The sequence below is a fragment of the Rhinoderma darwinii genome, chromosome 2 (assembly GCF_050947455.1).
Source record: "Rhinoderma darwinii isolate aRhiDar2 chromosome 2, aRhiDar2.hap1, whole genome shotgun sequence".
Classification (NCBI taxonomy): Eukaryota; Metazoa; Chordata; class Amphibia; order Anura; family Rhinodermatidae; genus Rhinoderma; species Rhinoderma darwinii.
Genome location: NC_134688.1, coordinates 9,971,148 through 9,998,593, shown reverse-complemented (window position 1 = coordinate 9,998,593; position 27,446 = coordinate 9,971,148). Strand labels below are relative to the sequence as shown.

Below are 27,446 nucleotides of genomic sequence, written 5' to 3'. Positions count from 1 at the left end.
GATGTATAACTTATACCAGCTGTACTTATATAATTATATACAGAAGATACCCAGGTTATACCAGCATGCTCCATATCACTATATACAAGAAGATGTATAACTTATACCAGCTGTACATATATAATTATATACAGGAGATACCCAGGTTATACCAGCATGCTCCATATCACTATATACAAGAAGATGTATAACTTATACCAGCTGTACTTATATAATTATATACAGAAGATACCCAGGTTATACCAGCATGCTCCATATCACTATATACAAGATGTATAACTAATACCAGCTGTACATATATAATTATATACAGAAGATACCCAGGTTATACCAGCATGCTCCATATCACTTTATACAAGAAGATGTATCACTTATACCAGCTGTACATATATAATTATATACAGAAGATACCCAGGTTATACCAGCATGCTCCATATCACTATATACAAGAAGATGTATAACTTATACCAGCTGTACATATATAATTATATACAGAAGATACCCAGGTTATACCAGCATGCTCCAGATCACTATATACAAGAAGATGTATAATATACCAGCTGTACATATATAATTATATACAGAAGATACCCAGGTTATACCAGCATCCTCCATATCACTATATAGGCTGCGGCAAATAAGAAACAAATCCGCTACATGTGTGGGTATCCATATTGATGTATTGTTAGAGAGACATAGTGCGGTGCGCTATGTTGAACTATAGTCTGTGCCCACCCCTTGTCTGAAATCTATGATAGGAAATTTATAAACTGAATATGCCAATACTAGGACATATATTATTGAGACACCAGTCCCATGACTGGGTATACAGGAGTTAATAGTGAGGTTAATGAGGCCTCCTTACAAAGAATCCCGGTATCACAGCTGACCAGACGCAGGGCCCATCCATGACACCAGGGGAAGATTAATAGATGGATAATGCCTCTAGTGACCAGAACTAATGTGACAAACAAATGGTTCATCGCACACGGAGTACTATCAGATACTATTACACAGGTCGTCTGACCGAAGGACATGTATTAATAGCATCACATAATTGTCCTAATGTCCAGTCACAGTCAGCAATTTCCAGAGAGAGAACAGGAGGTAAATGATGATCACAAGAACAGTATAGTAATAAACTAATATTCTGAAAGAAAATGCTGGTATAACCCGGGCATCTTCTGTATATAATTATATATGTACAGCTGGTATAAGTTATACATCTTCTTGTATATAGTGATATGGAGCATGCTGGTATAACCTGGGCATCTTCTGTATATAATTATATATGTACAGCTGGTATACGTTATACATCTTCTTGTATATAGTGATATGGAGCATGCTGGTATAACCTGGGTATCTTCTGTATATAATGATATATGTACAGCTGGTATAAGTTATACATCTTCTTGTATATAGTGATATGGAGCATGCTGGTATAACCTGGGTATCTTCTGTATATAATTATATATGTGCAGCTGGTATAAGTTATACATCTTCCTGTATATAGTGATATGGAGCATGCTGGTATAACCTGGGTATCTTCTGTATATAATATTATATATGTACAGCTGGTATAAGTTATATATCTTCTTGTATATAGTGATATGAATCATGCTGGTATAACCTGGGTATCTTCTGTATATAATTATATATGTACAGCTGGTATAAGTTACACATCTTCTTGTATATAGTGATATGGAGCATGCTGGTATAATCTGGGTATCTTCTGTATATAATTATATATGTACAGCTGGTATAAGTTACACATCTTCTTCTTGTATATAGTGATATGGAGCATGCTGGTATAACCTGGGTATCTTCTGTATATAATTATATATGTACAGCTGGTATATGTTATACATCTTCTTGTATATAGTGATATGGAGCATGCTGGTATAACCTGGGTATCTTCTGTATATAATTATGTATGTACAGCCGGTATAAGTTATACATCTTCTTGTATATAGTGATATGGAGCATGCTGGTATAACCTGGGCATCGTATGTATATAATTATATATGTACAGCTGGTATAAGTTATACATCTTCTTGTATATAGTGATATGGAGCATGCTGGTATAACCTGGGTATCTTCTGTATATAATTAGATATGTACATCTGGTATAAGTTATACATCTTCTTGTATATAGTGATATGGAGCATGTTGGTATAACCTGGGTATTATCTGTATATAATTATATATGTACAGCTGGTATAAGTTATACATCTTCTTGTATATAGTGATATGGAGCATGCTGGTATAACCTGGGTATCTTCTATATATAATTAAATATGTACAGCTGGTATAAGTTATATATCTTCTTGTATATAGTGATATCTATGAATAATGCTGGTATAACCTGGGTATCATCTGTATATAATTATAGATGTACAGCTGGTATATGTTATACATCTTCTTGTATATAGTGATATGGAGCATGCTGGTATAACCTGAGTATCTTCTGTATATAATTATGTATGTACAGCCGGTATAAGTTATACATCTTCTTGTATATAGTGATATGGAGCATGCTGGTATAACCTGGGCATCTTCTGTATATAATTATATATGTACAGCTGGTATATGTTATACATCTTCTTGTATATAGTGATATGGAGCATGCTGGTATAACCTGGGCATCTTCTGTATATAATTATATATGTACAGCTGGTATATGTTATACATCTTCTTGTATATAGTGATATGGAGCATGCTGGTATAACCTGGGTATTATCTGTATATAATTCTATATGTACAGCTGGTATAAGTTATACATCTTCTTGTATATAGAGATATGAAGCATGCTGGTATAATCTGGGTATGTTCTGTATATAATTATATATGTACAGCTGGTATAAGTGATACATCTTCTTGTATAAAGTGATATGGAGCATGCTGGTATAACCTGGGTATCTTCTGTATATAATTATATATGTACAGCTGGTATAAGTTATACATCTTCTTGTATATAGTGATATGGAGCATGCTGGTATAACCTGGGTATCTCCTGTATATAATTATATATGTACAGCAGGTATAAGTGATACATCTTCTTGTATATAGTGATATGGAGCATGCTGGTATAACCCGGGTATCTTCTGTATATGATTATATATGTACAGCTGGTATAATTTATACATCTTCTTGTATATAGTGATATGGAGCATGCTGGTATAACCTGGGTATCTTCTGTATATAATTATATATGTACAGCTGGTATAAGTTATACATCTTCTGGTATATAGTGATATGGAGCATGCTGGTATAACCTGGGTATCTTCTGTATATAATTATATATGTACAACTGGTATGAGTTATACATCTTCTTGTATATAGTGATAAGGAGCATGCTGGTATAACCTGGGTATCTTCTGTATATAATTATATATGTACAGCTGGTATAAGTTATACATCTTCTTGTATATAGTGATATGGAGCATGCTGGTATAACCTGGGTATCTTCTGTATATAATTATATATGTACAGCTGGTATAAGTTATACATCTTCTTGTATATAGTGATATGGAGCATGCTGGTATAACCTGGGTATCTTCTGTATATAATGATATATGTACAGCTGGTATAAGTTATACATCTTCTTGTATATAGTGATATGGAGCATGCTGGTATAACCTGGGTATCTTCTGTATATAATTATATATGTACAGCTGGTATAAGTTATACATCTTCTTGTATATAGTGATATGGAGCAGGCTGGTATAACCTGGGTATCTTCCGTATATAATTATATATGTACAGCTGGTATACGTTATACATCTTCTTGTATATAGTGATATGGAGCATGCTGGTATAACCTGGGTATCTTCTGTATATAATGATATATGTACAGCTGGTATAAGTTATACATCGTCTTGTATATAGTGATATGGAGCATGCTGGTATAACCTGGGTATCTTCTGTATATAATTATATATGTACAGCTGGTATAAGTTATGAATCTTCTTGTATACAGTGATATGGAGCATGCTGGTATAACCTGGGTATCTTCTGTATATAATGATATATGTACAGCTGGTATAAGTTATACATCTTCTTGTATATAGTGATATGGAGCATGCTGGTATAACCTGGGTATCTTCTGTATATAATTATATATGTACAGCTGGTATAAGTTATACATCTTCTTGTATATAGTGATATGGAGCAGGCTGGTATAACCTGGGTATCTTCCGTATATAATTATATATGTACAGCTGGTATACGTTATACATCTTCTTGTATATAGTGATATGGAGCATGCTGGTATAACCTGGGTATCTTCTGTATATAATGATATATGTACAGCTGGTATAAGTTATACATCGTCTTGTATATAGTGATATGGAGCATGCTGGTATAACCTGGGTATCTTCTGTATATAATTATATATATGTACAGCTGGTATAAGTTATACATCTTCCTGTATATAGTGATATGGAGGATGCTGGTATAACCTGGGTATCTTCTGTATATAATTATACATGCACAGCTGGTATAAGTTATACATCTTCTTGTATATAGTGATATGGAGTATGCTGGTATAACCTGGGTATCTTCTGTATATAATTATATATGTACAGCTGGTATAAGTTATACATCTTCTTGTATATAGTGATATGGAGCATGCTGGTATAACCTGGGTTTCTTCTGTATATAATTATATATGTACAGCTGGTATAAGTTATACATCTTCCTGTATATAGTGATATGGAGCATGCTGGTATAACCTGGGCATCTCCTGTATATAATTATATATGTACAGCTGGTATAAGTTATACACCTTCTTGTATATAGTGATATGGAGCATGCTGGTATAACCAGGGTATCTTCTGTATATAATTATATATGTACAGTAGGTATAAGTTATACATCTTCTTGTATATAGTGATATGGAGCATGCTGGTATAACCTGGGCATCTTCTGTATATAATGATATATGTACAGCTGGTATAAGTTATACGTCTTCCTGTATATAGTGATATGGAGCATGCTGGTATAGCCTGGGTATCTTCTGTATATTATTATATATGTACAGCTGGTATTAGTTATACATCTTGTATATAGTGATATGGAGCATGCTGGTATAACCTGGGTATCTTCTGTATATAATTATATATGTACAGCTGGTATAAATTATACATCTTCTTGTATATAGTGATATGGAGCATGCTGGTATAACCTGGGTATCTTCTGTATATAATTATATATGTACAGCTGGTATAAGTTATACATCTTCTTGTATATAGTGATATGGAGCATGCTGGTATAACCTGGGTACCTTCTGTATATAATTATATATGTACAGCTGGTATAAGTTATATATATTCCTGTATATAGTGATATGGAGCATGCTGGTATAACCAGGGTATCTTCTGTATATAATTATATATGTACAGTAGGTATAAGTTATACATCTTCTTGTATATAGTGATATGGAGCATGCTGGTATAACCTGGGCATCTTCTGTATATAATTATATATGTACAGTAGGTATAAGTTATACATCTTCTTGTATATAGTGATATGGATCATGCTGGTATAAACTGGACATCTCCTGTATATAATTATATATGTACAGCTGGTGTAAGTTATACATCTTCTTGTATATAGTGATATGGAGCATGCTGGTACAACCTGGGTATCTTCTGTATATAATTATATATGTACAGCTGGTATAAGTTATACATCTTCTTGTATATAGTGATATGGAGCATGCTGGTATAACCTGAGTATCTTTTGTATATAATTATATATGTACAGTAGGTATAAGTTATACATCTTGTATATAGTGATATGGAGCATGCTGGTATAACCTGGGTATCTTCTGTATATAATTATATATGTACAGTAGGTATAAGTTATACATCTTCTTGTATATAGTGATATGGAGCATGCTGGTGTAACCTGGGTATCTTATGTATATAATTATATGTGTACAGCTGGTATAAGTTATACATCTTCTTGTATATAGTGATATGGAGCATGCCGGTATAACCCGGGCATCTTCTGTGTATAATTATATATGTACAGCTGGTATAAGTTATACATCTTCTTGTATATAGTGATATGGAGCATGCTGGTATAACCTGGGTATCTTCTGTATAGAATTATATATGTACAGTAGGTATAAGTTATACATCTTCTTGTATATAGTGATATGGAGCATGCTGGTATAACCTGGGTATCTTCTGTATATAATTATATATCTACAGCTGGTATAAGTTATACATCTTCTTGTATATAGTGATATGGAGCATGCTGGTATAACCTGGGTATCTTCTGTATATAATTATATATGTATAGCTGGTATAAGTTATACATCTTCTTGTATATAGTGATATGGAGCATGCTGGTATAACCTGGGTATCTTCTGTATATAATTATATATGTACAGCTGGTATAAGTTATACATCTTCTTGTATATAGTGATATGGAGCATGCTGGTATAACCTGGGTATCTTCTGTATATAATTATATATGTACAGCTGGTATAAGTTATACATCTTCTTGTATATAGTGATATGGAGCATGCTGGTATAATCTGGGTATCTTCTGTATATAATTATATATGTACAGCTGGTATAAGTTATACATCTTCTTATATTCAGTGATATGGAGCATGCTGGTATAACCTGGGTTTCTTCTGTATATAATTATATATGTACAGCTGGTATAAGTTATACATCTTCATGTATATAGTGATATGGAGCATGCTGGTATAACCTGGGTATCTTCTGTATATAATATATATGTACAGCTGGTATAAGTTATACATCTTCCTGTATATAGTGATATGGAGCATGCTGGTATAACCAGGGTATCTTCTGTATATAATTATATATGTACAGTAGGTATAAGTTATACATCTTCTTGTATATAGTGATATGGAGCATGCTGGTATAACCTGGGCATCTTCTGTATATAATTATATAAGTACAGCTTGTATAAGTTATACATCTTCTTGTACATAGTGATATGGAGCATGCTGGTATAACCTGGGTATCTTCTGTACATAATTATATATGTACAGCTGGTATAAGTTATACATCTTCCTGTATATAGTGATATGGAGCATGCTGGTATAACCTGGGTATCTTCTGTATATAATTATATATGTACAGCTGGTATAAGTTATACATCTTCTTGTATACAGTGATATGGAGCATGCTGGTATAACCTGGGTATCTTCTGTATATAATTATATATGTACAGCTGGTATAAGTTATACATCTTCCTGTATATAGTGATATGGAGCATGCTGGTATAACCTGGGTATATTCTGTATATAATTATATATGTACAGCTGGTATAAGTTATACATCTTCTTGTATATAGAGATATGGAGCATGCTGGTATAACCTGGGTATCTTCTGTATATGATTATATATTTACAGCTGGTATGTTATACATCTTCTTGTATATAGTGATATGGAGCATGCTGGTATAACCTGGGTATCCTCTGTATATAATGATATATGTACAGCTGGTATAAGTTATACATCTTCTTGTATATAGTGATATGGAGCATGCTGGTATAACCTGGGTATCTTCTGTATATAATTATATATGTACAGCTGGTATAAGTTATACATCTTCTTGTATATAGTGATATGGAGCATGCTGGTATAACCTGGGTATCTTCTGTATATAATTATATATGTACAGTAGATATAAGTTATACATCTTGTATATAGTGATATTGAGCATGCTGGTATAACCTGGGTTTCTTCTGTATATAATTATATATGTACAGCTGGTATATGTTATACATCTTCTTGTATATAGTATATGGAGCATGCTGGTATAACCTGGGTATCTTCTGTATATAATTATATATATGTACAGCAGGTATAAGTTATACACATTCCTGTATATAGTGATATAGAGCATGCTGGTATAACCTGGGTATCTTCTGTATATAATTATATATGCACAGCTGGTATAAGTTATACATCTTCTTGTATATAGTGATATGGAGCATGCTGGTATAACCTGGGTATCTTCTGTATATAATTATATATGTACAGCTGGTATAAGTTATACATCTTCTTGTATATAGTGATATGGAGCATGCTGGTATAACCTGGGTATCTTCTGTATATAATTATATATGTACAGCTGGTATAAGTTATACATCTTCTTGTATATAGTGATATGGAGCATGCTGGTATAACCTGGGTATCTTCTGTATATAATTATATATGTACAGCTGGTATAAGTTATACATCTTCTTGTACATAGTGATATGGAGCAGGCTGGTATAACCTGGGTATCTTCCGTATATAATTATATATGTACAGCTGGTATACGTTATACATCTTCTTGTATATAGTGATATGGAGCATGCTGGTATAACCTGGGTATCTTCTGTATATAATGATATATGTACAGCTGGTATAAGTTATACATCGTCTTGTATATAGTGATATGGAGCATGCTGGTATAACCTGGGTATCTTCTGTATATAATTATATATATGTACAGCTGGTATAAGTTATACATCTTCCTGTATATAGTGATATGGAGCATGCTGGTATAACCTGGGTATCTTCTGTATATAATTATATATGCACAGCTGGTATAAGTTATACATCTTCTTGTATATAGTGATATGGAGCATGCTGGTATAACCTGGGTATCTTCTGTATATAATTATATATGTGCAGCTGGTATAAGTTATACATCTTCTTGTATATAGTGATATGGAGCATGCTGGTATAACCTGGGTATCTTCTGTATATAATTATATATGTACAGCTGGTATAAGTTATACATCTTCTTGTATATAGTGATATGGAGCATGCTGGTATAACCTGGGTATCTCCTGTATATAATTATATATGTACAGCTGGTATAAGTTATACATCTTCTTGTATATAGTGATATGGAGCATGCTGGTATAACCTGGGTATCTCCTGTATATAATTATATATGTACAGCTGGTATAAGTTATACATCTTCTGTATATAGTGATATGGAGCATGCTGGTATAACCTGGGTATCTTCTGTATATAATTATATATGTACAGCTGGTATAAGTTATACATCTTCCTGTATATAGTGATATGGAGCATGCTGGTATAACCTGGGTATCTTCTATATATAATTATATATGTACAGCTGGTATACGTTATATATCTTCTTGTATATAGTGATATGGAGCATGCTGGTATAACCTGGGTATCTTCTGTATATAATTATATATGTACAGCTGGTATACGTTATATATCTTCTCATATATAGTGATATGGAGCAAGACCCACTGTTTTTAGCAACTCTCTGCTCTGGCTAAAAGAGGGATATTCTGAGTGGGGGACCCCTATCTACGACTACCATATAACTTAATAGGGCATATGGACGGGGGTTGTTGTGGTAAGACAACCCCTTTAAGACAGTAAAATATTTAAAAAAAAACATATAGGAGACAAGTATAAAAAAGTTGTTTTCTTCTTGAAACCCCCAACTTACCAATTGTGTTGATCGGCTTTCTATATGGGATTAGGCCAAAGCTGTACTGAAAGACTCCCCGGGCGTGGAACAGCGGTAACGCCACACCCATCACTTTTTGCAGCTTCTCCTGGATTGCCCTCAGCCACGATCCTTTCGGGTTATCCACTTGATCAAAGAGCTCGTTTTCCCCGAATGAAAAAACTGGGACCAAGGAAGCCCTGTACATGTACACATGGATTAAAGAGAAGGTAATGACCAGACCAGAGCCCCCATTTTTTCCCCTTATTGTGTATATAGCCACCATTTACCAGTTTACATACATTACTTTTGTTGTACTCATCTTGATCCAGCAGAGAGCTACATTCACATTTCTGCTGGTTGCTATTGGAAACAGTCATCCATGCCGACAGACACGCCTCTGACATTTTAGATAATCCTCTACAATGTGGGAGGGGGCAAGGGGTTTAGGGTCAGTTTATCCTACATAAGATGACCATACAGTGCCCGGTACTGATACTAACTTATAGCCTGTATTATACTCCGGAACTGCATTCACAATTCTGCTGGTTGTTATTGGAAACAGTCAGCAAGCCTGTCAACAGGCAAACCCCTAACAGCTTAGCTGAGCTACAATACAATACAGATTACTTTTCAGTGGCTGTTTTAAAGACAACACTTCCCAAAATGCATATCACCATAGAAAGTTCTATGCAGACAATAAAGAAGCAGGGAATTCTCGGAGCAGGGTTGTATTTATAGGGGGTGCATATACCTCAGGGGGCCCAAAGTACTCTCTGCCACATAAGAAGGCACCTGTATTATAAATGGTAGATGGGGGCCCTGTAATAGATTTTGCATTGAGGCCCAGGAGCTTCAGAGGACATTTCTGGCTGGGAGATTTCAGCTCTGAAGCCTGCAGAAATGTGAACGCAACTCTAGGTTCACAAAAATTCAAATTAAGAAAAGTTGATACATGAAATTACCCATTTTCGATGGCAAGTTTAACAAATCCTTTTCTGTTTTTTAGCAATAGGGTAAAAGCACCAGGTCGAGCGTCTAAGGATTCTGGGGCTCCACCCACAGCGATAACTAGAGCGGTTCCAGCTTTTTTTTGTCTCAGCAAGTAGGTAGCACTTTCCTTGTCAGATGGGATTAATCCTAGAAGAGATTAATGTGTCTTAAAGACAATGGTTGTAATTTTATTCTCATGCATTAGATGTCGGTCTGTAGAAAAGAAACAATGTGTTTTGTTTTTTACGTTGTTTTTTTTTTTTAACGTTGGAACAATTTTTTTTCATTTTGCTTTTTAAATTCCTCGTTGGCAGCCATATTGGAAACGTAAACTTTCTTCTTGTAGTTACGATAAAGAAAGTGCAGTATGGGGTGAGTGCTTTATGGCAGCTGCAATGAATAAGAGTTAACGGACAGAAATATTTCAAATTATTACAGCCCCCAAGGAAGTGGAGTACAGCCCCTCCCCAGAGACGAGAGAGCTGCACGAAAGCTGCGGAGAGAGTCTTATCTGTGTGTATAGTGTTACTATCCTGGTTTATCTAGGCCTCCAGCCGTAAAATAGAGCTGGCATTAACTCCCCCACCTTCTAATAATAATGAGATGACTCTGCTTATCCTATTGCAGTCTATACAGCAAAGCTGACAAGAGAGCTGCAGAGAACAGGAAGTGTCAGTCTATTATGTGTGCTCTAGTGGCCAGTGTGAGAACTACAATATCTCAAGATTTTTCTATGTGGATAGTTGTAGAAAGACTTTCAGTAAAATTGAGAATTCCACATAATAACAGATGAGATCCACCCGTTTTGCTGATTTACTAGGTCTTAGAATGTAATGGGAGAATGGACAGAGTTCTTAACTAGGCTTTCTTTCGCCTAATTTAGTTTGCTGCCCTAGCCTTGCATCCCAATATCCATTCATGGCCCTAGCACGTTGGCGCACCCATGGCACCCAGCACAATTAAATAATCATTGGCTTAATAAAGTATCCTAACGGTCAGGGCATGGGTCAATCCCCTTATTGGTGTTAGTAGGGTTGAAAAAAGACAAATGTCCATCAAGTTCAACCAAGTTAGGTGCATTGATTGTGTGTATATACTGAATATGTTATGCCATTGATGATATATCTAGATAGATCTACATTCAGGATCACTATCTAATACTTACCGCCACACATAATGTAGTCCCTGAAAAATGGCGACCGGAACCAAAGAGGTAACATCAGGAAATATGGTGAAATTCCCGGGTATAGGTCAGGAAATCCAGTAGCCTCAGTGCAGAAATTAGTGAAAGCTCCAGCTACAAGAACCCCATGGGGATGGGAGCCGAAAATGTATTTCTTACTCGGATCCAAATCAGCTGTTTTAATCAACTGCAAACAACAACAACAAAGATTTTACTTCTAGTATAGGGTCTTCCTCCAAACACCATTTTACACTTTATATTATACTTTATATTTAGAATTATTCTACATAAAAAGTTGAGGCACTTTATAAATACATTACATTACTAACCATGTACTGATCCTGAGTTACATCCTGTATTATACTCCAGAGCTGCACTCACTATTCTGCTGGTGGAGTCACTGTGTACATACATTACATTACTAATCATGTACTGATCCTAAGTTACATCCTGTATTATACTCCAGAGCTGCACTCACTATTCTGCTGGTGGAGTCACTGTGTACATACATTACATTACTTATCCTGTACTGATCCTGAGTTACATCCTGTATTATACTACAGAGCTGCACTCACTATTCTGCTGGTGGAGTTACTATGTACGTACATTACATTAGTTATCCTGTACTGATCCTGAGTTACATCCTGTATTATACTCCAGAGCTGCACTCACTATTCTGCTGGTGGAGTCACTGTGTACATACATTACTTATCCTGTACTGATCCTGAGTTACATCCTGTATTATACTCCAGAGCTACACTCACTATTCTGCTGGTGGAGTCACTGTATACATACATTACTTATCCTGTACTGATCCTGAGTTACATTCTGTATTATACTCCAGAGCTGCACTCACTATTCTGCTGGTGGAGTCACTGTATACATACATTACTTATCCTGTACTGATCCTGAGTTACATTCTGTATTATACTCCAGAGCTGCACTCACTATTCTGCTGGTGGAGTCTCTGTGTACATACAGTATTACATTACTTATTCTGTACTGATCCTAAGTTATATCCTGTATTATACTCCATTATACTTCACTGGAAATAAGGGGCCAACCCCTGGAAAACAACCCTAGACCGTTATTCCTTCTTCACCACATGTTACAGTAGTCACTACACATTCCGGTAGCTAGCATTCTTCTGGCATCTGCCAATCACAGATTACTCCATTAGATCACCAGAGAATATGCTGCTCCAGAGGCCAGAGATGGAGTGCTTTACACCACTCCAGCCACCGCTTGGCACTGTGCTTGGTGATCTAAGGCTTGTGTGCAGCAACCACAGAAACCCATTTTATGAAGCTACAGAGACAGTTCTTGTTCACTTACAGAGACACTTACAGAGATGGTGTAAATCCCTATAGTGAGTAATACATCAGAGGATATGTAATTTTTACATGCCACGTGCTTCAGACCGTGGCAGATCTATAACACAGATGACTGGGGAAGATCTATCAGATAATAACACTTACAGGTGACTGGGGCAGATCTAGCAGATAATAATAACACTTACAGGTGACCGGGGCAGATCTAGCAGATAATAATAACACTTACAGCTGACTGGGGGCAGATCTAGCAGACAATAATAACACTTACAGGTGACCGGGGAAAATCTAGCTCATAATATTAACACTTACAGGTGAACCGAGGCATATCTAGCAGATAATAATAACACTTACACGTGACTGGGGCTTATCTGTCATATAATAATAACACTTATAGGTGACCGGGGCAGATCTAGCAGATAATAATAACACCTACAGGTGACTGGGCAAATCTAGCAGATAATAATAACACTTACAGGTGACCGGGCAGATCCAGCAGATAATAATAACACTTACAGGTGATCGGGCAGATCTAGCAGATAGTAACACTTACAGCTCACTGGGGCAGATTAAGTAGATAATGATAACACTTACAGGCAACTGGGGCAGATCCAGCAGATAATAGTAACAAACACATACAGGTGACAGGAGCAGATCAAGCAAGATTTAACTTGACCGGGGCAGATCTAGCAGATAATAATAACACTTACAGGTGAACCGAGGCATATCTAGCAGATAATAATAACACTTACAGGTGACCGGGGCAGATCTATCATATAATAATAACACTTACAGGTGACTGGGGTTGATTCAGCAGATAATAATAACACTAACAAGTGATGGGCCATATTCCTCGATAGGGACTGTACTAAAGACCATCTTGGTTGTCACCCAGCTTTTTCCTGGAATAGGTATATACGAGAAACATCTGAATAGAATATTAAACAACTTCAGGACTCAAGAATTTTTTTGAAAATACATTTAAAGTGACAGCGATTACTTGTAGATAAAGTGAGTCTTTTTTTAAAGAGGAGTTCCGTCAAATAACCTTATGCAAACTTTCAAGCATAGAGTAACTGCAAATATGAATAGCCCCTCTCTCGAGATCGGTGGAGCTCCAAGTGATCGCTCTCCAACTTGCACAATTCACATTTCGCCTATTCGCCAAACGGTTCAGGATAATAGGATTCAGATAGCAAAACATTTTGCCATGTTAAAGAATAGGTTTGGGGGATTGTAATAAAATTATAGGTGAATCGTTTTTGACCTTATAGTCGATTTCTGCAGAATCATGAACCATTTGGCGAATCGCAAATTGGGGATTAAAATCGCTTTCCACTGACCCCAACCGATCCAACTTTTGCGTCATCTCTTATTAACATGTCAAAGAAGTTAATGACTGAACCCCTATAATCCTGCGGTGAGACGCTCTTTACATAATTAGAATTGTCGCCGTCCATCTCGCTCTGGATCTCTCTCTACAATCGGGAGGTTTAACTCCATCATGTCCTCATCAATTTGACCATGAACTTGAGTTCTCTCGGGGTCAAATGCCGCTCAGTGTCCTAAACTGAACTGAAATCATGAAAATAAACATCTCCTGGCGTTACCCGACAGTCACCGAATAAGTAACACATACAAAACAAAGTAAACGCCCCGCCCCACCCCCACCTCATCAACACCAGACAAAGTGCTCCTATGTAATACATAGGACTGATGAACTCGGATCCCAGCAACCAACCAGATTCCAGCTTCCATTTCTCCAGTTCGGGTTTGAAAATGAAAGAAGGGATCTGATTGGTTGCTATGGGACATGAGGCCCATGACAACATAATGGCAGAAAAAGTGTTTTACAAAATATATCAAAATGGGGTCCAGTCTGATTGTTTGAAGAGATTTCGCTGAAAATAACGAAAAAAATAAATATCATCAGTAAAAGAAGAAAATTAGTCATCATCTTTCACGTTTTCGTGTTTAAATAACCAACGCGTCATCCTCTAATACCCTGATCCGGCCTAAATAGTGACAACCAAATTGCCCCATCATAGCTATACTCCCCCATAACAACACTGCCCCATAGCAGCTAAAGTGTCCTTGGCACAGATACAGTGTCACATAATAGCTACTGTGTCTCTATAAAAGATAGTGTCCTCATCACACCTGCTGTGTCCCCATAGCAGCCACAGTTCCCTCATAGCAGTCACAATTATCCCAAAGTAGCCACAGTGCCCCCATAGAAGTCATAGTTCCCCCAACAGTAGCCATAGTGTCCCCGTAGCATTAATAGATCTCCCAACAGTAGCCATAGTGTCCTCGTAGCATTAATAGTTCCCCCAACAGTAGCCATAGTGTCCTCGTAGCATTAATAGTTCCCCCAACAGTAGCCATAGTGTCCTCGTAGCATTAATAGATCTCCCAACAGTAGCCATAGTGTCCTCGTAGCATTAATAGTTCCCCCAACAGTAGCCATAGTGTCCTCGTAGCACTAATAGTTCCCCCAACAGTAGCTATAGTGTCCCCGTAGCATTAATAGATCTCCCAACAGTAGCCATAGTGTCCCCGTAGCATTAATAGATCTCCCAACAGTAGCCATAGTGTCCTCGTAGCATTAATAGATCTCCCAACAGTAGCCATAGTGTCCTCGTAGCATTAATAGTTCCCCCAACAGTAGCCATAGTGTCCCCGTAGCATTAATAGATCTCCCAACAGTAGCCATAGTGTCCTCGTAGCATTAATAGTTCCCCCAACAGTAGCCATAGTGTCCTCGTAGCATTAATAGTTCCCCCAACAGTAGCCATAGTGTCCTCGTAGCATTAATAGTTCCCCCAACAGTAGCCATAGTGTCCTCGTAGCATTAATAGATCTCCTAACAGTAGCCATAGTGTCCTCGTAGCATTAATAGATCTCCTAACAGTAGCCATAGTGTCCTCGTAGCATTAATAGTTCCCCCAACAGTAGCCATAGTGTCCTCGTAGCATTAATAGTTCCCCCAACAGTAGCCATAGTGCCCTCGTAGCATTAATAGATCTAACAGTAGCCATAGTGTCCTCGTAGCATTAATAGTTCCCCCAACAGTAGCCATAGTGTCCTCGTAGCATTAATAGATCTCCCAACAGTAGCCATAGTGTCCTCGTAGCATTAATAGATCCCCCAACAGTAGCCATAGTGTCCTCGTAGCATTAATAGTTCCCCCAACAGTAGCCATAGTGTCCTCGTAGCATTAATAGATCTCCCAACAGTAGCCATAGTGTCCTCGTAGCATTAATAGTTCCCCCAACAGTAGCTATAGTGTCCTCGTAGCATTAATAGATCTCCTAACAGCAGCCATAATGTCCTCGTAGCATTAATAGTTCCCCCAACAGTAGCCATAGTGTCCTCGTAGCATTAATAGATCTCTTAACAGTAGCCATAATGTCCTCGTAGCATTAATAGTTCCCCCAACAGTAGCCATAGTGTCCCCGTAGCATTAATAGATCTCCTAACAGTAGCCATAGTGTCCTCGTAGCATTAATAGATCTCTTAACAGTAGCCATAGTGTCCTCGTAGCATTAATAGTTCCCCCAACAGTAGCCATAATGTCCCTGTAGCATTAATAGATCTCCTAACAGTAGCCATAGTGTCCTCGTAGCATTAATAAATCTGGTAACAGTAGCCATAGTGTCCTCGTAGCATTAATAGTTCCCCCAACAGTAGCCATAGTGTCCTCGTAGCATTAATAGTTCCCCCAACAGTAGCCATAGTGTCCTCGTAGCATTAATAGTTCCCCCAACAGTAGCCATAGTGTCCTCGTAGCATTAATAGTTCCCCCAACAGTAGCCATAGTGTCCTCGTAGCATTAATAGTTCCCACAACATTAGCCATAGTGTCCTCGTAGCATTAATAGTTCCCCCAACAGTAGCCATAGTGTCCTCGTAGAATTAATAGATCTCCCAACAGTAGCCATAATGTCCTCGTAGCATTAATAGTTCCCCCAACAGTAGCCATAGTGTCCCCGTAGCATTAATAGATCTCCTAACAGTAGCCATAGTGTCCTCGTAGCATTAATAGTTCCCCAACAGTAGCCATAGTGTCCACGTAGCATTAATAGTTCCCCCAACAGTAGCCATAGTGTCCTCGTAGCATTAATAGTTCCCCCAACAGTAGCCATAGTGTCCACGTAGCATTAATAGTTCCCCAACAGTAGCCATAGTGTCCACGTAGCATTAATAGTTCCCCCAACAGTAGCCATAGTGTCCTTGTAGCATTAATAGTTCCCCCAACAGTAGCCATAGTGTCCTCGTAGCATTAATAGTTCCCACAACAGTAGCCATAGTGTCCTCGTAGCATTAATAGATCTAACAGTAGCCATAGTGTCCTCGTAGCATTAATAGTTCCCCCAACAGTAGCCATAGTGTCCCCGTAGCATTAATAGATCTCCCAACAGTAGCCATAGTGTCCTCGTAGCATTAATAGATCTCCCAACAGTAGCCATAGTGTCCTCGTAGCATTAATAGTTCCCCCAACAGTAGCTATAGTGTCCTCGTAGCATTAATAGATCTCCTAACAGCAGCCATAATGTCCTCGTAGCATTAATAGTTCCCCCAACAGTAGCCATAGTGTCCTCGTAGCATAAATAGATCTCTTAACAGTAGCCATAATGTCCTCGTAGCATTAATAGTTCCCCCAACAGTAGCCATAGTGACCCCGTAGCATTAATAGATCTCCTAACAGTAGCCATAGTGTCCTCGTAGCATTAATAGATCTCCTAACAGTAGCCATAGTGTCCTCGTAGCATTAATAGTTCCCCCAACAGTAGCCATAATGTCCCCGTAGCATTAATAGATCTCCTAACAGTAGCCATAGTGTCCTCGTAGCATTAATAGTTCCCCCAACAGTAGCCATAATGTCCCCGTAGCATTAATAGATCTCCCAACAGTAGCCATAATGTCCTCGTAGCATTAATAGTTCCCCCAACAGTAGCCATAGTGTCCTCGTAGCATTAATAGTTCCCCCAACAGTAGCCATAGTGTCCTCGTAGCATTAATAGTTCCCCCAACAGTAGCCATAGTGCCCTCGTAGCATTAATAGTTCCCACAACAGTAGCCATAGTGTCCTCGTAGCATTAATAGTTCCCCCAACAGTAGCCATAGTGCCCTCGTAGCATTAATAGATCTCCTAACAGTAGCCATAGTGTCCTCGTAGCATTAATAGTTCCCCCAACAGTAGCCATAGTGTCCTCGTAGCATTAATAGTTCCCCCAACAGTAGCCATAGTGTCCTCGTAGCATTAATAGTTCCCACAACATTAGCCATAGTGTCCTCGTAGCATTAATAGTTCCCCCAACAGTAGCCATAGTGTCCTCGTAGAATTAATAGATCTCCCAACAGTAGCCATAATGTCCTCGTAGCATTAATAGTTCCCCCAACAGTAGCCATAGTGTCCCCGTAGCATTAATAGATCTCCTAACAGTAGCCATAGTGTCCTCGTAGCATTAATAGTTCCCCAACAGTAGCCATAGTGTCCACGTAGCATTAATAGTTCCCCCAACAGTAGCCATAGTGTCCTCGTAGCATTAATAGTTCCCCCAACAGTAGCCATAGTGTCCACGTAGCATTAATAGTTCCCCAACAGTAGCCATAGTGTCCACGTAGCATTAATAGTTCCCCCAACAGTAGCCATAGTGTCCTTGTAGCATTAATAGTTCCCCCAACAGTAGCCATAGTGTCCTCGTAGCATTAATAGTTCCCACAACAGTAGCCATAGTGTCCTCGTAGCATTAATAGATCTAACAGTAGCCATAGTGTCCTCGTAGCATTAATAGTTCCCCCAACAGTAGCCATAGTGTCCCCGTAGCATTAATAGATCTCCCAACAGTAGCCATAGTGTCCTCGTAGCATTAATAGTTCCCCCAACAGTAGCCATAGTGTCCTCGTAGCATTAATAGTTCCCCCAACAGTAGCCATAGTGTCCTCGTAGCATTAATAGATCTCCCAACAGTAGCCATAGTGTCCTCGTAGCATTAATAGTTCCCCCAACAGTAGCTATAGTGTCCTCGTAGCATTAATAGATCTCCTAACAGCAGCCATAATGTCCTCGTAGCATTAATAGTTCCCCCAACAGTAGCCATAGTGTCCTCGTAGCATAAATAGATCTCTTAACAGTAGCCATAATGTCCTCGTAGCATTAATAGTTCCCCCAACAGTAGCCATAGTGACCCCGTAGCATTAATAGATCTCCTAACAGTAGCCATAGTGTCCTCGTAGCATTAATAGATCTCCTAACAGTAGCCATAGTGTCCTCGTAGCATTAATAGTTCCCCCAACAGTAGCCATAATGTCCCCGTAGCATTAATAGATCTCCTAACAGTAGCCATAGTGTCCTCGTAGCATTAATAGTTCCCCCAACAGTAGCCATAATGTCCCCGTAGCATTAATAGATCTCCCAACAGTAGCCATAATGTCCTCGTAGCATTAATAGTTCCCCCAACAGTAGCCATAGTGTCCTCGTAGCATTAATAGTTCCCCCAACAGTAGCCATAGTGTCCTCGTAGCATTAATAGTTCCCCCAACAGTAGCCATAGTGTCCTCGTAGCATTAATAGTTCCCCCAACAGTAGCCATAGTGTCCTCGTAGCATTAATAGTTCCCCCAACAGTAGCCATAGTGTCCACGTAGCATTAATAGTTCCCCCAACAGTAGCCATAGTGTCCCCGTAGCATTAATAGATCTCCTAACAGTAGCCATAGTGTCCTCGTAGCATTAATAGATCTCCTAACAGTAGCCATAGTGTCCTCGTAGCATTAATAGTTCCCCCAACAGTAGCCATAATGTCCCCGTAGCATTAATAGTTCCCCCAACAGTAGCCATAGTGTCCTCGTAGCATTAATAGATCTCCTAACAGTAGCCATAGTGTCCTCGTAGCATTAATAGATCTCCTAACAGTAGCCATAGTGTCCTCGTAGCATTAATAGATCTCCAACAGTAGCCATAGTGCCCTCGTAGCATTAATAGTTCCCACAACAGTAGCCATAGTGTCCTCGTAGCATTAATAGTTCCCCCAACAGTAGCCATAATGTCCCCGTAGCATTAATAGTTCCCCCAACAGTAGCCATAGTGCCCTCGTAGCATTAATAGTTCCCACAACAGTAGCCATAGTGTCCTCGTAGCATTAATAGTTCCCCCAACAGTACCCATAGTGCCCTCGTAGCATTAATAAATCTCCTAACAGTAGCCATAGTGTCCTCGTAGCATTAATAGTTCCCCCAACAGTAGCCATAGTGTCCTCGTAGCATTAATAGTTCCCCCAACAGTAGCCATAGTGTCCTCGTAGCATTAATAGTTCCCACAACATTAGCCATAGTGTCCTCGTAGCATTAATAGTTCCCCAACAGTAGCCATAGTGTCCTCGTAGCATTAATAGTTCCCCCAACAGTAGCCATAGTGTCTTCGTAGCATTAATAAATCTCCCAACAGTAGCCATAATGTCCTCGTAGCATTAATAGTTCCCCCAACAGTAGCCATAGTGTCCCCGTAGCATTAATAGATCTCCTAACAGTAGCCATAGTGTCCTCGTAGCATTAATAGTTCCCCAACAGTAGCCATAGTGTCCTCGTAGCATTAATAGTTCCCCCAACAGTAGCCATAGTGTCCTCGTAGCATTAATAGTTCCCCAACAGTAGCCATAGTGTCCACGTAGCATTAATAGTTCCCCCAACAGTAGCCATAGTGTCCTCGTAGCATTAATAGTTCCCCCAATAGTAGCTATAGTGTCCTCGTAACATTAATAGTTCCCCAACAGTAGCCATAGTGTCCTCGTAGCATTAATAGTTCCCCCAACAGTAGCCATAGTGTCCACGTAGCATTAATAGTTCACCAACAGTAGCCATAGTGTCCACGTAGCATTAATAGTTCCCCCAACAGTAGCCATAGTGTCCTCGTAGCATTAATAGTTCCCCAACAGTAGCCATAGTGTCCTCGTAGCATTAATAGTTCCCACAACAGTAGCCATAGTGTCCTCGTAGCATTAATAAATCTGGTAACAGTAGCCACAGTGTCCTCGTAGCATTAATAGTTCCCCCAACAGTAGCCATAGTGTCCTCGTAGCATTAATAGATCTCCCAACAGTAGCCATAGTGTCCTCGTAGCATTAATAGTTCCCACAACATTAGCCATAGTGTCCTCGTAGCATTAATAGTTCCCCCAACAGTAGCCATAGTGCCCTCGTAGCATTAATAGATCTCCTAACAGTAGCCATAGTGTCCTCGTAGCATTAATAGTTCCCCAACAGTAGCCATAGTGTCCTCGTAGCATTAATAGTTCCCCCAACAGTAGCCATAGTGTCCTCGTAGCATTAATAGTTCCCCAACAGTAGCCATAGTGTCCACGTAGCATTAATAGTTCCCCCAACAGTAGCCATAGTGTCCTCGTAGCATTAATAGTTCCCCCAACAGTAGCTATAGTGTCCTCGTAGCATTAATAGTTCCCCAACAGTAGCCATAGTGTCCTCGTAGCATTAATAGTTCCCCCAACAGTAGCCATAGTGTCCACGTAGCATTAATAGTTCCCCAACAGTAGCCATAGTGTCCACGTAGCATTAATAGTTCCCCCAACAGTAGCCATAGTGTCCTTGTAGCATTAATAGTTCCCCCAACAGTAGCCATAGTGTCCTCGTAGCATTAATAGTTCCCACAACAGTAGCCATAGTGTCCTCGTAGCATTAATAGATCTAACAGTAGCCATAGTGTCCTCGTAGCATTAATAAATCTGGTAACAGTAGCCATAGTGTCCTCGTAGAATTAATAGTTCCCCCAACAGTAGCCATAGTGCCCTCGTAGCATTAATAGTTCCCCCAACAGTAGCCATAGTGCCCTCGTAGCATTAATAGTTCCCCCAACAGTAGCCATAGTGCCCTCGTAGCATTAATAGTTCCCCAACAGTAGCCATAGTGGCCTCGTAGCATTAATAGTTCCCCCAACAGTAGCCATAGTGTCCTCGTAGCATTAATAGTTCCCCCAACAGTAGCCATAGTGTCCTCGTAGCATTAATAGATCTCCCAACAGTAGCCATAGTGCCCTCGTAGCATTAATAGATCTCCCAACAGTAGCCATAGTATCCTCGTAGCATTAATAGTTCCCCCAATACTAGCCATAGTGTCCTCGTAGCATTAATAGTTCCCCAACAGTAGCCATAGTGTCCTCGTAGCATTAATAGTTCCCCCAACAGTAGCCATAGTGCCCTCGTAGCATTAATAGATCTTCTAACAGTAGCCATAGTGTCCACGTAGCATTAATAGTTCCCCAACAGTAGCCATAGTGTCCTCGTAGCATTAATAGTTCCAAAACAGTAGCCATAGTGCCCTCGTAGCATTAATAGATCTTCTAACAGTAGCCATAGTGTCCACGTAGCATTAATAGTTCCCCCAACAGTAGCCATAGTGTCCTCGTAGCATTAATAGTTCCAAAACAGTAGCCATAGTGTCCTCGTAGCATTAATAGTTCCCCAACTGTAGCCATAGTGTCCTCGTAGCATTAATAGATCTAACAGTAGCCATAGTGTCCTCGTAGCATTAATAGATCTAACAGTAGCCATAGTGTCCTCGTAGCATTAATAGATCTCCCAACAGTAGCCATAGTGTCCTCGTAGCATTAATAGATCTAACAGTAGCCATAGTGTCCCCGTAGCATTAATAGATCTCCTAACAGTAGCCATAGTGTCCCCGTAGCATTAATAGATCTCCTAACAGTAGCCATAGTGTCCTCGTAGCATTAATAGTTCCCCAACAGTAGCCATAGTGTCCTCGTAGCATTAATAGTTCCCCCAACAGTAGCCATAGTGTCCTCGTAGCATTAATAGTTCCCCAACAGTAGCCATAGTGTTCACGTAGCATTAATAGTTCCCCCAACAGTAGCCAGTGTCCTCGTAGCATTAATAGTTCCCCCAACAGTAGCCATAGTGACCTCGTAGCATTAATAGTTCCCACAACATTAGCCATAGTGTCCCCGTAGCATTAATAGTTCCCCCAACAGTAGCCATAGTGTCCTCGTAGCATTAATAGATCTCCTAACAGTAGCCATAGTGTCCTCGTAGCATTAATAACTCTGGTAACAGTAGCCATAGTGTCCTCGTAGCATTAATAGTTCCCCCAACAGTAGCCATAGTGTCCTCGTAGCATTAATAGTTCCCCAACAGTAGCCATAGTGTCCACGTAGCATTAATAGTTCCCCCTACAGTAGCCATAGTGTCCTCGTAGCATTAATAGTTCCCCCAACATTAGCCATAGTGGCCTCGTAGCATTAATAGTTCCCCCAACAGTAGCCATAGTGTCCCCGTAGCATTAATAGATCTCCCAACAGTAGCCATAGTGTCCTCGTAGCATTAATAGTTCCCCCAATACTAGCCATAGTGCCCTCGTAGCATTAATAGATCTCCTAACAGTAGCCATAGTGTCCCCGTAGCATTAATAGATCTCCCAACAGTAGCCATAGTGTCCTCGTAGCATTAATAGTTCCCCCAATACTAGCCATAGTGCCCTCGTAGCATTAATAGATCTCCTAACAGTAGCCATAGTGTCCTCGTAGCATTAATAACTCTGGTAACAGTAGCCATAGTGTCCTCGTAGCATTAATAGATCTCCCAACAGTAGCCATAGTGTCCTCGTAGCATTAATAGTTCCCCCAACAGTAGCCATAGTGTCCTCGTAGCATTAATAGTTCCCCCAACATTAGCCATAGTGGCCTCGTAGCATTAATAGTTCCCCCAACAGTAGCCATAGTGTCCTCGTAGCATTAATAGTTCCCCCAACAGTAGCCATAGTGTCCTCGTAGCATTAATAGTTCCCCCAACAGTAGCCATAGTGTTCCCGTAGCATTAATAGATCTCCCAACAGTAGCCATAGTGTCCTCGTAGCATTAATAGTTCCCCCAATACTAGCCAAAATTCCCCTCGTAGCATTAATAGATCTCCTAACAGTAGCCATAGTGTCCTCGTAGCATTAATAGTTCCCCCAACAGTAGCCATAGTGTCCTCGTAGCATTAATAGATCTCCCAACAGTAGCCATAGTGTCCTCGTAGCATTAATAGATCTCCCAACATTAGCCATAGTGGCCTCGTAGCATTAATAGATCTCCCAACAGTAGCCATAGTGTCCTCGTAGCATTAATAGATCTCCCAACAGTAGCCATAGTGTCCTCGTAGCATTAATAGTTCCCCCAACAGTAGCCATAGTGTCCCCGTAGCATTAATAGATCTCCCAACAGTAGCCATAGTGTCCTCGTAGCATTAATAGTTCCCCCAACAGTAGCCATAGTGTCCTCGTAGCATTAATAGTTCCCCCAACAGTAGCCATAGTGTCCTCGTAGCATTAATAGATCTCCTAACAGTAGCCATAGTGTCCTCGTAGCATTAATAGATCTCCTAACAGTAGCCATAGTGTCCTCGTAGCATTAATAGGTCCCCCAACAGTAGCCATAGTGTCCTCGTAGCATTAATAGTTCCCCCAACAGTAGCCATAGTGCCCTCGTAGCATTAATAGATCTAACAGTAGCCATAGTGTCCTCGTAGCATTAATAGTTCCCCCAACAGTAGCCATAGTGTCCTCGTAGCATTAATAGATCTCCCAACAGTAGCCATAGTGTCCTCGTAGCATTAATAGATCCCCCAACAGTAGCCATAGTGTCCTCGTAGCATTAATAGTTCCCCCAACAGTAGCCATAGTGTCCTCGTAGCATTAATAGATCTCCCAACAGTAGCCATAGTGTCCTCGTAGCATTAATAGTTCCCCCAACAGTAGCTATAGTGTCCTCGTAGCATTAATAGATCTCCTAACAGCAGCCATAATGTCCTCGTAGCATTAATAGTTCCCCCAACAGTAGCCATAGTGTCCTCGTAGCATTAATAGATCTCTTAACAGTAGCCATAATGTCCTCGTAGCATTAATAGTTCCCCCAACAGTAGCCATAGTGTCCCCGTAGCATTAATAGATCTCCTAACAGTAGCCATAGTGTCCTCGTAGCATTAATAGATCTCTTAACAGTAGCCATAGTGTCCTCGTAGCATTAATAGTTCCCCCAACAGTAGCCATAATGTCCCCGTAGCATTAATAGATCTCCTAACAGTAGCCATAGTGTCCTCGTAGCATTAATAAATCTGGTAACAGTAGCCATAGTGTCCTCGTAGCATTAATAGTTCCCCCAACAGTAGCCATAGTGTCCTCGTAGCATTAATAGTTCCTCCAACAGTAGCCATAGTGTCCTCGTAGCATTAATAGTTCCCCCAACAGTAGCCATAGTGTCCTCGTAGCATTAATAGTTCCCCCAACAGTAGCCATAGTGTCCACGTAGCATTAATAGTTCCCCCAACAGTAGCCATAGTGTCCCCGTAGCATTAATAGATCTCCTAACAGTAGCCATAGTGTCCTCGTAGCATTAATAGTTCCCCCAACAGTAGCCATAATGTCCCCGTAGCATTAATAGTTCCCCTAACAGTAGCCATAGTGTCCTCGTAGCATTAATAGTTCCCCCAACAGTAGCCATAGTGCCCTCGTAGCATTAATAGTTCCCACAACAGTAGCCATAGTGTCCTCGTAGCATTAATAGTTCCCCCAACAGTAGCCATAGTGCCCTCGTAGCATTAATAGATCTCCTAACAGTAGCCATAGTGTCCTCGTAGCATTAATAGTTCCCCCAACAGTAGCCATAGTGTCCTCGTAGCATTAATAGTTCCCCCAACAGTAGCCATAGTGTCCTCGTAGCATTAATAGTTCCCACAACATTAGCCATAGTGTCCTCGTAGCATTAATAGTTCCCCCAACAGTAGCCATAGTGTCCTCGTAGCATTAATAGATCTCCCAACAGTAGCCATAATGTCCTCGTAGCATTAATAGTTCCCCCAACAGTAGCCATAGTGTCCCCGTAGCATTAATAGATCTCCTAACAGTAGCCATAGTGTCCTCGTAGCATTAATAGTTCCCCAACAGTAGCCATAGTGTCCACGTAGCATTAATAGTTCCCCCAACAGTAGCCATAGTGTCCTCGTAGCATTAATAGTTCCCCCAACAGTAGCCATAGTGTCCACGTAGCATTAATAGTTCCCCAACAGTAGCCATAGTGTCCACGTAGCATTAATAGTTCCCCCAACAGTAGCCATAGTGTCCTTGTAGCATTAATAGTTCCCCCAACAGTAGCCATAGTGTCCTCGTAGCATTAATAGTTCCCACAACAGTAGCCATAGTGTCCTCGTAGCATTAATAGATCTAACAGTAGCCATAGTGTCCTCGTAGCATTAATAGTTCCCCCAACAGTAGCCATAGTGTCCCCGTAGCATTAATAGATCTCCCAACAGTAGCCATAGTGTCCTCGTAGCATTAATAGTTCCCCCAACAGTAGCCATAGTGTCCTCGTAGCATTAATAGTTCCCCCAACAGTAGCCATAGTGTCCTCGTAGCATTAATAGATCTCCCAACAGTAGCCATAGTGTCCTCGTAGCATTAATAGTTCCCCCAACAGTAGCTATAGTGTCCTCGTAGCATTAATAGATCTCCTAACAGCAGCCATAATGTCCTCGTAGCATTAATAGTTCCCCCAACAGTAGCCATAGTGTCCTCGTAGCATAAATAGATCTCTTAACAGTAGCCATAATGTCCTCGTAGCATTAATAGTTCCCCCAACAGTAGCCATAGTGACCCCGTAGCATTAATAGATCTCCTAACAGTAGCCATAGTGTCCTCGTAGCATTAATAGATCTCCTAACAGTAGCCATAGTGTCCTCGTAGCATTAATAGTTCCCCCAACAGTAGCCATAATGTCCCCGTAGCATTAATAGATCTCCTAACAGTAGCCATAGTGTCCTCGTAGCATTAATAGTTCCCCCAACAGTAGCCATAATGTCCCCGTAGCATTAATAGATCTCCCAACAGTAGCCATAATGTCCTCGTAGCATTAATAGTTCCCCCAACAGTAGCCATAGTGTCCTCGTAGCATTAATAGTTCCCCCAACAGTAGCCATAGTGTCCTCGTAGCATTAATAGTTCCCCCAACAGTAGCCATAGTGTCCTCGTAGCATTAATAGTTCCCCCAACAGTAGCCATAGTGTCCTCGTAGCAATAATAGTTCCCCCAACAGTAGCCATAGTGTCCACGTAGCATTAATAGTTCCCCCAACAGTAGCCATAGTGTCCCCGTAGCATTAATAGATCTCCTAACAGTAGCCATAGTGTCCTCGTAGCATTAATAGATCTCCTAACAGTAGCCATAGTGTCCTCGTAGCATTAATAGTTCCCCCAACAGTAGCCATAATGTCCCCGTAGCATTAATAGTTCCCCCAACAGTAGCCATAGTGTCCTCGTAGCATTAATAGATCTCCTAACAGTAGCCATAGTGTCCTCGTAGCATTAATAGATCTCCTAACAGTAGCCAGTGTCCTCGTAGCATTAATAGATCTCCAACAGTAGCCATAGTGCCCTCGTAGCATTAATAGTTCCCACAACAGTAGCC

General features: G+C 39.8%; 1 protein-coding gene across 2 annotated transcripts in view; it reads right to left on the bottom strand.

Annotated features, from left to right (window-relative positions):
• Positions 1 to 27,446, bottom strand: part of MOGAT2 (monoacylglycerol O-acyltransferase 2) — a 115,773-nt gene that overhangs the window by 25,287 nt on the left and 63,040 nt on the right. For both annotated transcript variants that reach the window (XM_075851337.1, XM_075851336.1), the window contains exons 3-5: positions 11,633 to 11,837; positions 10,440 to 10,614; positions 9,475 to 9,674 (exon numbers count right to left, since the gene is read on the bottom strand). In XM_075851337.1, coding sequence (XP_075707452.1) covers positions 9,475 to 9,674; positions 10,440 to 10,614; positions 11,633 to 11,837 — 580 coding nt within the window. The remainder of the gene's footprint in view (positions 1 to 9,474; positions 9,675 to 10,439; positions 10,615 to 11,632; positions 11,838 to 27,446) is intronic.